Source organism: Parasteatoda tepidariorum, chromosome 6, assembly GCF_043381705.1.
Source record: "Parasteatoda tepidariorum isolate YZ-2023 chromosome 6, CAS_Ptep_4.0, whole genome shotgun sequence".
In the NCBI taxonomy this organism is placed as follows: domain Eukaryota; kingdom Metazoa; phylum Arthropoda; class Arachnida; order Araneae; family Theridiidae; genus Parasteatoda; species Parasteatoda tepidariorum.
In genome coordinates, this window is record NC_092209.1 from 16454430 (window position 1) to 16468390 (window position 13961).

Here is a 13961-nt window from a genome sequence, read left to right on the forward strand (position 1 = left end):
TGCAGTTTAACTAACTGCATTAAAGATCTGTTTAATGCTTTAATATGGGTTAAGGGTTGCCATCCTTTACCATCTTACAAAAGCAAATGTTTTGATCTATAACTGTTGACTTGTAGGGCTGTAGGAAAAGATTTTATAAAGTTAGGTAAAAATATATTTAAAGTAAAAAATTTATTAATTAAGCTAGTGACTTACGATTTCGAAGTAGACTTCCACTGGGAGTCTTAATTGAAAAACTATTTAATTTGCAAATTTTTTAGGAAGAAATAAATGAATAAAATTTCCGTGTCTGCCATGACTTATTATACACTGATGAAAACAATTAAAGAGAGAAACGTTTTTTTTAAAACAAAATAAGTAACGGCAATATTCAGTTAAGGTATCGGATGAGAAGCTCTTCGCGGACACTACCGCGCAGTGACCTCAGATGTCGTAAGGCAATGGCGCTGTGATCATGTTTGTGTAAGGGTATCTCATAGTCTCGAAGCCTGTTTTATTTTTTTTTAATTTATTTGTATACCCATCGTTAGTATGGTCAGTCGTCATCGTCTATATGATGCCACAAGTTGGAGGAGAGTTGGAAGACTTCAAGCTGGACAATCTCAGGCTATCTGTTGTAGGAGCCTCGGTTTTTCGAGAAATTTCACGTCCACTCTTTGGAAACAGGTTTACAGAGACAAGAACAGTGATCCGCCGACCTGGTCAAGGCCGCAATAAGGCAACAGCGCCGGTTCAAGACCGTTATTTGGACTTCTAGCCAAAAGAGATAGGACATAACTGTCTCGCCACCTGTATAATGCAGCAGGAACATTCATTTCACGGTTAACTGACGCCCAGAGACACGATGCAGCTGGTCTGTATGGCAGGCGACCTGTAATCTTCATTCCTTTGACTGTAAACCAAAAAAAGATCCTCTAGCATGGTGACGAGAACACCTGTCTTGGCCAAAGGATGATTGGGGGAAGGCTTTCTTCTGTAATGAGTCGTAACTCTGTCTAGACAGCGACTCGTGACGCGTTCTCACCTGAAGAGAATCCTTGAGTTTATATCGGCCCTCTAACATTGTCAAAAAGGACCACTGTGGCAATGACAGACAGGCATACCGACCTTTATGTGTCTCTGATAGGTGAGCTGCACAGGTCCTTTCACCCTATGTGAGACTTTCCTATGGAGCATGCGGACTAAATTTCACATTTATGGATGATAACTCCCGTCCACACTGAACTCAATTGGCAGTGAACCAGGTTCGAATTCCAGTAACGGCTGGTCGATACGAATTTCGCACCCATCTCACACAGACCACTGTGCTGACGTAAAATACCTTCAGTGGTAGACGGATCTTGAGTAAGAATCCTCTTGCTGTCAGGCTAACTGCGGGGTGTTCTCGTGGTTTTCTCACAATGTAACCCAAATGTGGGTTAGTTCCATCAAAATGCTCTCCACTAAGGCAAATTTCTCCCAATACTAGATAAAGAAATTTCCTTGCTTTCTGGATTGGGTTTAAAATTACAAGGCTACGGAGTTGAACATTAGAAGTCGTAAACCCGAAAATCGGGTTGGCTGTTGAACGATGGTTATAAAATAAAATAAAACTAAATTGGTAGAATAATACCTCCAATTCGAGGATATTCAATGATTGGAGTGGCCTGTGATGCCCCGTGACCTTAAACCCATCGAATACGTATGGGACTCTTTTGGATACTCAAATGCATCTCGAAGATCAGCTCCAATGACTATCGATGAGTTAAAGGGTGTCTTGGTGTAAGAGTGGATGCGGTTGCCACAGTGATTAATAAGTAACAGTATGAAGCACTGATGCGAGAGTTGTGTATCTGTTAGAGGTGATCATACACACTTCATTTTAACATTTTATTTCATAACCGTCGTTGAACTACCGATCCAATTTCACGTTTACGGCTACCAATGTTCAACATCGTAGTCTTGTAAATTTGAACTCAATCCAGAAGAAATTTGCCTTCGTGGATGATTTTTTGAGGAAACTAACCCACATTTGCTTTACATGGAGAGGAAAACCACGAAAACCTTTTACGGTTTGCCTGACGGAAAGGGGTCTCTAGTCCATGATCCGTCTACCAATGAGGTTATTTTACGTCAGCACTGTGGTCGGTGCAAGCCGGGTGCCGAATTCGTTTCCCAGCCATCACTGGGATTTATACCCGAAACACCTCATTCGGATGTGAGTGCTCTCTCCCTCGAGCCATCACGGTTACGTACATCCTATTATAACCGTCGTTGAACAGCAGACCCGAATTTGGGTTTACGACTATTAATGTTCAACTCCGTAGCCTCGTAATTTTGAGCCCAATCCAGAAGACAATTGAACTCCTGGATCAGTACCCCCAGAGTTATTGATTTGTTATGGGAACTTGGAGAACTTTGTGACCCCAACAGATTTAACATGCACCAGTCACAGTTTGGATATGTTTTTGTCTGACTGAAAAAATGTCGACCAACTGTTATGCTGGGAAAGTGACCAATGATTCAAAGTTCATTTCAAAAACTACCTTAAAAGATCAACCTCCCAAGGTGTATAAAGTTCCTTTATTCACACTTGTTTTGAGGTTAATGGAAATCAACTTTAGAGCAACAAGCTTAGGGAGGTTGTTTTGAGGTTAATGGAAATCTACTTTAGAGCAACAAGCTTAGGGAGGTTGTTTTTGAGGAGTACGGATTATTTTTTTTAACACTTCAAGCAAATACGTATATTTGGGGTGTGAATAATTTCACCTGATTTGAACTAAAATTATTTCTGAGTTATACATGAGGTTGATTTTTTGAGGTGTAAATGAGGTTGAAATTGAGGTTTATTAATGTGGTAATTTTTGGTGCTAAATATAACCTCATTTTCTATCTCAGGTTCATTTATTTACATCTGTCAACCTCAAAAATACCTTATTATACCTCACTTATTTTAGATATTAATATTAGATGTCCACTTTAAACCCTATTTTTACTGCACTATACTGTTTAATTATTATAGCTAAAGATTATAGATACTTTTTTTGTTTGTTTTAGCCGCTATTTCAAACTTAAAAAGTGATAATGGGATCTTTCAATTTTTAATTGTAAATATATTGGGGTATAATCAGCTAATGAATTGTGTTTTTTTACTTTTTGTTGAATAGATTAACTACTTTTACTAATTATGATAACCATTTAGGACTTTTACTAAGTAATTTTCCTATGAGTTACATTCAGTTGTGCAATTTTTAATTACAAAGAAATTTTATTGCCTTTTTTTTAAATCTACAGAGCTTTATTAAAATGGGACTTTTGACTTTAAATAATTTATACTCTTAGTACCTGCATTTTTGAATATTGCGCAGTGCTTGAAAATCTAACTGTTTTTAGAAAATTTAGAAAATCGAGATCAAAGTTACTGCACCGGACAGTAACCCATTATATTGAATAAACTAATTTTTGTTTATTTATTTATCTTTTGCAGGTTTCGCATAAGTGAAGACTGGATGATTAAGAAATACTGCATTGTTTCTAAAGCGTTTAAGAATTGCATGGAAGGTAAGATATACACGATTGCGGATTGATTTTGTATTTCTAAAATACAAAGTAACTTCTGAAGAGGAAGAGTTTTTAAAGTGAATTGATTAAATTCGCCGAAAGTCTTACAGGAAATTAAAAAGAAATAAAAGAAAAATTTCAATAAAAAAAATTAGTTACTAAATTTGATTGTGGTAGTAGCTGTGCGATGTTTAAATCTAGGTCCGGAGTGATTAACATTCTGCGTTAAACTCTTTAAAGATCTGGTGTTCCCAGGTGATCCGGGCTACTTAACCAACGCGGATCATGTGGGGACACTGAAGTCTGTATGGAATAGTTATGAGTGGGAGGGGATGAGTCGCTTGACAGTAATGTATAGGAACTCTTTAAAAGGTTGTTTTTCGATGGCTCATTCGTAGTATGAAATGTTGCTTTTTTGCGAATAATATGCTATTTTTATAACTGCTGTGAGTTTACTTTTACTATGAATGTTAGATCAAATTTAGAATATCTAAAGTCATAAAATAATAATATAAAATAATTATTATTATTTTATATTACTTTTATTTCTTTTTTATATATAATTGTTTGTATTATTTTATTTTTATATTATTTTTTTTTATTATTTTTAATAGTCGAAAAAATGTCGAATTGTGAAGTATAAAATTTTTGACATAATTTTAAAGTATATAATTTTACACGACAGTATAAGAAGTTTGAGTGAAATCGGTTGTTAGTTCCTGAGAAATTGGATTTTAAAGAAATCATATTTTTAAAATTCAATTTCTCAGGAACTATTCAACCGATTTTGTTCAAAGTTAATATTTTGCCATGATCCATGATCATGGCAAAATTACATACTTAAAATTACATTACGTCATTTTTGGTTACGTACTTTAAAATGACGTAAAAAACTGTATACCTTGATTCAAATTTTTTTGACTATTATTTAATAAAATAATAAAAAAATTATAAAAATGTACTGAAATTTATTTTTTGCATGAATTTATCTTTGGATAAAAGAATTTTATAATTGCCAGTTCACTTAAAAAGTTCTCGAGATATGGCGAAATATGGTAAAATATATACAAAACGACGTGATTGGGCACAATCATATAATTTCAGTGGTATTCTTCTTCTCAAGTTGCTAATACTTGATTCTAGGGTCTAACGAAATTATTAAACTTTGGCATGGAAAATATGAAGTCGCCAAATTTTGGGAATGATCGAAACAATTGTACGTAAAGCACCAAAAGGGAATTGTGCTTTCTTTAAATCCTTTATTGCCCTAACTTGAAGTTTTGAGCAGTTATGCCTTAAATTTATAAAATATATTTATAAAAGTGGGACCAAAATTTACTTTTTCTCAAATAAAAAAGAAAAGTGTTATCTTACCCCTTTTCTCTGTTTCGATCTCTTTAGGTTCGTTGGATGCAACAATCTTAATTATTTAGTTCTTTGACATAATTAAAAAGTTGTTTAAAGTAATCTATTTTAACAGAGAAAATTGGAAACTAATAAATATATTTGTAACATTATATTGGATGATAATTCAATGTTAATTAATGGCAGATAAATTATAATTTTCTTTTATCTCTTAGTTGGGCTGAATCCGATCAAAGAAATTGATACTCCTTTAGAAATTCGCATTCGAGCAAGTAAGTATATTTACGATTTTATTGTTTCAAAATATCTTAAAAGCTTGAATTGTTTTTATTTAGTATTCACATTGAATTAATAAAAATTTATAAGTATGTATAAATATTATATTTTAGAATGTTATAATCAATAGTTTTCGTCCATATTGAATTCTGAAGCCGTAAGACATTACTTGATTAAAAACTTCATTCTCTTCAAAAATATACAAATTGGAAATAACAGGTGACATGCTTTAAGCGCTCAAAAACAGTCACTCATTTTCAAGACTTGCCAGACGTGAATAGGAAGAAAGAAAAGATAGGTGACTAATTTCTTGCCCGGTGAACTTATATTTTTAATTATTTTGTCAAAAATCATAATGAGTTTAGAGATATGGTGCATAACAAAATCGGCCACGGAACAAACATATGCATAGGGAAATTAAAATACTGCTGTTAAAAATCCAATAAAAAATTTAAAGATCATTAGGCATCCATGTTCCCATATTAGAAGCATCATCTGGTTTTTGTAAGGGCTGAGGTAACTTAATAACTTTAGTATTAGTTTTTATATTAAGATTCGGCTTTCGTCTTCACTATAAAAAAGGTAAAGGTCTGAACAGAGCCGAATTGTACCTTTCGTAGGCCCTAGGCATAGCCGTTTTTGGGCATAGCGGTTTTCTTGTTCACAAAAATTTGTCAGAATCTGAGATTAAACTAAAAGCGCAAAATTTGGTGAAAATTTANCCTCCCAGAGACCGGAAAAGACTCACCAGGGATGCCTTGGGGTGTTACATGCTGTCTTTATTAAGAATTGGGTAGAACAAATAGATATTTAACGCTTTTATTAGCGATTTTTTGGAGCTCCGAATAGAGATGTTGCTTGTGTGGGAACTAGATCCCATCCATAATGTACATTTCGGGTACTGCAGTGTATGTACATTTTTTACTGCTCGTAGCTTGATGGAGAGGGAACCAGCCACTGCAATCTGTCGCATTAACGTCAATTCCAGCCACCACCAACTTTTCAAAAAGAAATTCGTTTTTATTTCGTAACGCTGAAAATATAAGAATGGATAATGCAACTGATCATCTTTAAAACAAATAAACATAAAATAATTAATAAATTATAACATCTTGTTTGATTTTTCTACTGATCTTCTGTTCATTTTCATTAAAAACAAATATTTTTTGAGTTGTATAAATTCGTTTATCTGATCTTTATACCGATTTGCGGAAGGGAAAATGTAAGTTCCCTACATGAAATCTCTGCAGATGTTCGTTAATGTTATTATTTCGAATATTGATCGAAATATACTATTGAGGCTATCGGAGGAACTGGTTTAATATTAATTTGAGTGCCAATTAGGAAAAAAATGTAGTTTATCGTACAATAATACCAACTATATAAAAATATCAATTTTGAATTTTTTGTCGCTTATGTTAATTTTTTTTTTATTGTGCGACAGAAGGCTATTCGGTCAAACTAAATTAAAGCAGTGAAACTGTTTTCCCCACACATTGTCATTTGATATATAAATATATTTAATTAGTTTCCAGACGATAATTGCACATATTTTCAAGTTTAACTTTGTAGGTGGCATAAACTTTCTTTACATTTAACATATTCTACACGTTCCATTCAATAAGCAAAATACTATTGAGCATGGTAATTTTATTTCTAGATCCTAAGATAATTAAAAAAACCAAAAAATTTGAAAAGAATGAAAAAGAAAAGCTGGCACAGAAAAAGAAACATATGAAGTATTACAAGAATTATGACAAAAAGGGTAAATTTCAATTATTTTGTTGAATTTCAGCTTCCTTATGAAAGCGTTACATTCTCTTTGTATTTCGAATTTTTAATTTTTCCGTAACTGGCTCACCCAAAGAAATCTTTAATTTTTTCTGTAATTGATAGATTTGAGAAAATTTTACATTTTCTTAAACTGACGCGTTTGGGAATATTTTATCCGCAATTGCCACAATCTGGCGCATTTCATTTTATTTTATAACAGTTCCTGAACAACCGAGTCAATTTTGGGTTTACGACTAGCCCATTTTAACTCCGTAGCACACATCGCAATTCCTATTTGTGCGCATCGTGTCTCGTATTTTCACGATTTTATGTAAATTTCGCATTTTGTTTTCACACGATTTTTAAAATGAAACATTGATGGGAAGTTCCATTGTTACTGTCTCAAAAAGGGGGATGGATGTGATTTCTAACAAAGCAATTAGATTCAACTTTGGCAATTTTTTTCTTCTGGACGAGGAACCATTGATTTTTCTTTTTCACGAGTTAGTGGATACATTTACCGACAAGATGGTTATAGTTCGTTTTTTCAGCAACGATGTTGTTTTTAGAAAAGCTAAATACAAAAGCGCAATTTTTGAAAGATCGAATGGCTATATTTACTAAAAGAATCGATAACTCAGAAAAGTGCTGGGTCAAAGAACTTGTTCTAATAGGGAACTTATATATCCCGTGCAGGAATTATGGGGGTGTTGCTGTTTTTCAGACAGAAAAACGACAAAAGCCAAATTTTACACTAAATTTGACAGAGCCTGATTCTGAAAAACAACAATGTCCCATGTAAACGAGTGCATATCCATAATTAGGCAGCGATATACTGATAATAAAGCAAAACAAAACTTTGGAGAGTTGTTGTTTTGGTACTTTCTACGCTCTCTGAGAAAATTTCTTATAGTGGTAGCAAAGTTTATGTTTTAATGTATGATTCTTTGCTTAGTAAATTTGATTTAAAGCTTTATCACTATAACACGCAATTATGAAGTAATTGTGAACACATTATTAAAATAACTCTAATAAAAGGGGTCGTCCACCCATTAAGTGGCTGGACGTAGCTGAGAAGGACCTAAACATAATTGGAATAGCTAACTGGAAATAACTTTAATGAGAAGAACAACTCGCGCACCCTTTACAATCATGAGTTATATAAAGAGTATAAACAACCAGACATAGTTCATGTTATTAAGGTCTATCGCATTCGATGGTTGGGACACCTTTATATATCTAAATACCAACACCCCCAAAAAGTAACCTTTTTTAAACTATAAGGTACAAGAAAAAGGGGTCGTCCACCAACTAGGTGGCTGGACGCAGTTGAGAAGGATCTAAAGATTGTAGGAACTGGAAGGCCATAGGCACAGAATAGATCAAGATGGCAAAAACTTATTGGAACGGCCTTGGCCTGTCATAGGATGTAGTGCCCAAGAAGAAGAAGATGAACACATTATTATGAGCTAATGTTTCCTATATGGAATAAAATAAACTCAAAATAAAGTTCAAGATTAACTGATATGCATCTAAAATTTCTAATTTTATAACTATCTCCAAGAACTAATGCTGATATAGATGACTTGATACAAAAGAAAAAAAAACATATTCAAATTCAATAGTAATTATTAAATTGTTGCGGTAGTATTAAAATCACACATAGTAGCCATACATTTCAGATCTTAATATTTGATGAACAATTATGGTATGGAGACGACATGGACAGTGAAAAAAATAATATTTCCTCCCTTTTTTAAGAAGGAAAAACATATTTACTCTTAAACACAATTTGTAAAAGATTATTTTGAGTTTTAAAATCGGAAGTCGTTGTGGGGAAATCTTCAGAGGAAGGCATTGGCCCACATTGGGCTGTCTGGCCAACTATGATGATTTTGAGTTTCATACATTTCGGAGGTATAATAACTATTTTGATCTAGTTGTTTGTAGCTATTTATTTTTGTTTTACCCTTAACCTAACTTAATTAACACTAAAACCTAAACTTGGTCTTTTGTTTTATTTATTATATTATTTTTTAAAGCGTCCACAATGGACTTATGAGACAAACATGCTTTATTTGTGTCACAAATCCCGAATTATCTTATACATAACATTTTTGCGTCACAATATGTTGGGAAAGTTCGAAGTGCTAATTTTTTTTCTCTTTCCGAAGCTAGCACTCTTTCAGAATACGTTGTCCGTAAGTTGAAATTACTTAGCCAAACAATTTAAATAATTATTTCTAAAGAGATTTAAGGTTATTTTTTGTTTGTGTTTAACTTAAAAATAATATGCATATTGGTGTTTTAGATGACAAATATATTATGACAGATGAAAGGAAATTGTCTGCAAAATCAGGCAAGTAGTGTGTGATTTTACTCTTATATTTTAATTAATTTTTTTAATTCTGATTATTTATGAAGATGATTGCGATAGTATTTGTAAAAACGTTTTCATTTTCAGGGCAAACAATCACAGTTATTGATTCGAGGTATAAAAGAAATAAACGATCTTTTTCTCACGAAGAGTCTGATGAACCTAGCGACAGCAGCGCCGACAAATCAAATAATGTTTTCGATTCCGATGGCAGGGTTAAGAGAAGGCATGATACGAGTGATTATACTGAAGAAGATTATACCGAAGAAGAAGAAGAGTCTTCACGAAGTATCGAAGATCCTTCAGAAGAGGATGAGGCTTCTCTGGAATCTGATCCAGAGCCTGAAGCTTCAGAGGAATTATCCGATGAGGCCAGTGATGTAAGCGAATCAATAGATGCAGATGAAATGATAGTAGACCCCCTCCTAGACAGCAATCCATCTCATTCCAATGCTGGAGAACTTATGGTAGGATCAGCAGAAGATTCTCCTTATCTCTGGACCAATTGCAGATTACCCGATCGTGCAAGTAATGCGGAAATACTTTGCAAGAAATGGCCTCATGCAATGTAAGAATATTTAGAATAATACGTATTTGAATATTACACATCAGTTACAGAATGAATTCTTTTTATAATTTTATAACCGTCGTTGAACAACCGACCTAATTTTTTGGGTTTACGACTGCTAATGTTCAGCTCCGTAGATTTGTAATTTTGAATCCAACCCAGAAGACAAGGGAACTCCTGGATCGAATGTTGGGAGAAATTTTGCCTTCGTGGAGGACCTTTTGGAACTAACCCACATTTGCGTTACATGGAGAGGAAAACTGCGAGAAACTCCCATGGTTAGCCTGACTGCAAGGGGACTCTAGCCCATGATCCGTCTACCACTGACGATATTTCACGTCAGCACTGTGGTCGGTGCAAGCCGGATGCAGAATTCGTATCGACCAGCCACGGCTGGGTTTCAAACCCTTTTCACTTCATTGGAAAGCAAACACTCTATCCCCTGAGCCACTACGGCTCAATAAATTCTTTCATTAAAAAAAGTTTTCTATCGGCAAAAATGTTAGGTCCTCATGAAAAAATATATAGTTTGTCTATGTAAACAGCACCCTTCGCCATTTGTCTGAAGCAGTGCCGGTGTGGTAATTAAGGTGACGAGGTTAAACTATTTCAAGTAGGGTTGTTGGTTCAATATTTAAGACAGGTTTTGGCTAGGGACGGGGAGTCAAACGGAATTAATATAGAGAGAAGCTCTCCTCTTGAAATGCGCTATTCTTTTTTCGGGAATGGGGGGGGGAGTTCTATCCAACTATAAAATAGACAAACTATAAAATAGACACAGTGGGTGAGGAGAAGCTTTTTAGCCATTTCGTTTTCAGACTCAACAATCTGTAGCGTAACTACCACTACAAATATTAATTACCAATTAAGTAATAATTGAGTTGACCTGTTTTATATACTACTGAATTGGTAATCAAAGTTCATAGTGGTAGTTACAGTACAAATCTTTGAAGTCAGAAAAAGAGGTTCAGCTTGTTTTATTACGTAACGAGTCATGATTGTTCCCGCGTGAGGAAGAAAATCTCAATCCCTTGGAAAGTGGCTTCTTTTGATGTTGAGCAATATTAAGAGAAATATTTATGCTTTGGCTATAGGTTGGTTAATATTTGATTTTTCTACGTCACAAAATAAAAAAGTCCCGCACTGTCTATAATGAAGCAAACATTTTAATTTAGCCTCTCTGCTCCCACTCATCTTATTTGGTAAACCTAACTGATATGTTAACTTACCTTTTTAAAAAAATAATAAAAACGAGTAATCTGTATAATTCGTTCTCCAGGAGTTGGCTCTTAGCTTCACCTCCTCGGATGCATAGTTCATTTCAGCGCGGGAGTAAGAAGAGAAATATCTCCGCGCTTGAAATTGAGACAACCCTTAATGCGTGTCAAACACAAACAGTGAATTCTTTTTCAGTCACTTACTTTATCATCTGCTATTAAGCCTTTTGTTGCTCTAGCTAATTAAATATATTTTAAATTGACTATTCTATAATTAATTAACGACGAGGTTGATCGACAAGGTAAGTCTAAAAACAGATTGGTTTTTTCAAACCTCATCTGTTTTTAGACTTTCTGGACATTTTTGGACTTAGGAATTTGGTCTAATTGGGATGGACCTCTTGGGGATTAGAAACAACATAATTAATTAATTAATGATTTCAAAATTGTTGGTATGAAAGCTGGAAATAAATTATTAACTTCCTCTCCTAATTTTGGTCGATTAGAATTTCCCCTGAGTCAAAGCACACCAAGAGCTTCAAGCATAATCTTCGAAACTGCGCAACAGTTTTACCATGTTAAATCATCCAAAATATTTGCTGCTAACAAGACCAATTGTGATTTATAACTTTTATCGAAAATCTTTTTTTTTTATTACAAACTACTACGCTAAAAATTAAAATTTTATTTTAAATTCTCGAATTTTAGGTTGAAAAGATGCATGGGAAACTTTCATATGATAGAGGCATTAGTTTTTAAAAAATCAAGTTCATCTGAAATAAAAAATTTTCTAATGGGGTCTCCAAAAGTCAGTTCTCAATGGCTAAATTTTTAAAATTTTAGATAAAATTTTCATAAAGTGTATTTAAATGTTAATATTTCATGTCTTCTAATTTGAATAATATAATTCTTTTATATTAGTAAGAAAAATTGAAGGAAATATAATTTTAGTTGGCTATTCAAAAAACCCAATAACTTATATAGTTCATGATGCACATTATGTATATTTTAAAACATAAATCTAAAGGAATTTTTAAAATACACAGCTAGGACGTTGTTACTCATTATGTAGGTTATTATTCTGAACGAATTCATTGCAGGGCTGCTGTTATAAAATGTAAGATTAACTTCAAAGTTTATGACACTCATTATGTTCGCTCTAAATCAGAATGGAGATTGAAGGATAATATTCATTTAGTCTTGAAGCATAATATTCAATTTATTATGCTCATTATGTAGGTTATTATTCTGAAAGAATTCTGAAAATTCATGGCAAGGCTGCTGTTGTAAAATGTACTTGACTTTAGAGTTTATGACACTCATTATTTAGGCTCTAAATCTGAAAAGAGATTGAATGAAGTGTAATTTGATTTTAATGCAAAGTGCAATATTCATTTTATTATACTCATTATGAAGGTTATTATTCTGGAAATTCATGGCAAGGCTGCAGTCATAAATTATACGTTTGACTTCAGAGTTTATGACATTCATTATGCGTGTTCTAAATAGGAAAAAGTGATTGAATGAAGTGTAATTTCATTTTGTCGTAAAGTATAATATTCATTTTATGATACTCATTATGTAGTTTATTATTCTGAAAGGATTTTGAAAATTCACGGCAAGACTGCTGTCATAAAATGTGTCATTAGCTTCAGAGTTTATGACACATCTGAAAAGATATTGAATGAAGTATAATTTCATTTGGTCGTGAAGTGTAATATTCATTTTATAATACTCATTATGTAGGTTATTGTTCTGAAGGATTTCCAAAAGTACATGGAAAGAGCGTTGTTCTTGAATATAAATTAATTTGCACGATTTATGACATTCATTATTTTGGTAATTCTTTTAAAAGGATTTAAAAAAATAAAAATGCATGGTAATGATGTTGGGATAAAGTTTAGATATTCAAACAAACATTTAAAGGAGGAAAAAGTAATGAAAAGCAATAAAATAAAAGATATGTGTGTTTGCGTTTGTAGACAGTGAGTCCCCTGAAGAAGTGCTGTCTTGCAAACACACATATCTTTTATTTTATTGCTTTTCATTACTTTTTCCTGCTTCAAATGTTTGTTCGAATATCTAATTTAAAATAAAGCAAATTTGAGTTTAGCTGCTTCAGGCGCTTTTCTATTTTCATTTAATGTTTTAATTGCTAATTTACCTCTTTGTCTCTTTTGTTTTTATAAATTGGATTCATTTTATGATTAGTGGTCATAAAGTGTAATATATTTATTTTGTGATACTCATTATGTAGACCAGTGGCGTAGCTAGGTAACCAAGGGCCCTAGGGCAAATTAAAAAATGGGGCCCCACTGCTATGTAAACTGATTAGGTTTTATCAAATAAAAATATGAAATATACAAATACTTTAAAAATGCTAAGCTACAAAAGCTCTTTTTTGTGCACTGCAGGGCAGGTAATAAAAATATTAAACAGTAACAACATAAATTACAATTAATACTTGGTGTAGATTCGGCTAATAACACGAAATAGAGAAGATTCAAGGGTTTATTATATAAAGGTCGGGCCTACCAACTGACTAAATAACAATTATATTTACAATTTTTTCCTAGCTTTAGTTTTCGCAAAAGTATCAATGACTTCGTTTAAATCCAGGCTTGATGCGGTTTTGTTTTCAATTGCTATTAGCGATAAATGTCGGAGTCGAGTTTGGTCCATATTATTTCTTAAATAATTTTTTATTATTTTTAATTTGCTAAATGACCTTTCAGCTGCTGCAGAAGTGACAGGAATTGTAAAGAATAATAACATTGCTGTAAATACTTCCGTTAGGTCGCATTCTAGCACTCCATATTTGCTCATTATTTCCTTACATAATTGG

The 13961-nt window shown here is 33.1% G+C and overlaps 1 protein-coding gene across 3 annotated transcripts in view; it reads left to right on the forward strand.

Annotated features, from left to right (window-relative positions):
• The window catches only part of LOC107452057 (uncharacterized), a 51206-nt gene that overhangs the window by 31272 nt on the left and 5973 nt on the right, over positions 1-13961 (forward strand). For all 3 annotated transcript variants that reach the window (XM_016068344.3, XM_071182031.1, XM_016068343.4), the window contains exons 3-7: positions 3467-3540; positions 5121-5177; positions 6842-6946; positions 9266-9313; positions 9419-9899. In XM_016068344.3, coding sequence (XP_015923830.2) covers positions 3489-3540; positions 5121-5177; positions 6842-6946; positions 9266-9313; positions 9419-9899 — 743 coding nt within the window. In that variant the 5' untranslated portion in view covers positions 3467-3488. The remainder of the gene's footprint in view (positions 1-3466; positions 3541-5120; positions 5178-6841; positions 6947-9265; positions 9314-9418; positions 9900-13961) is intronic.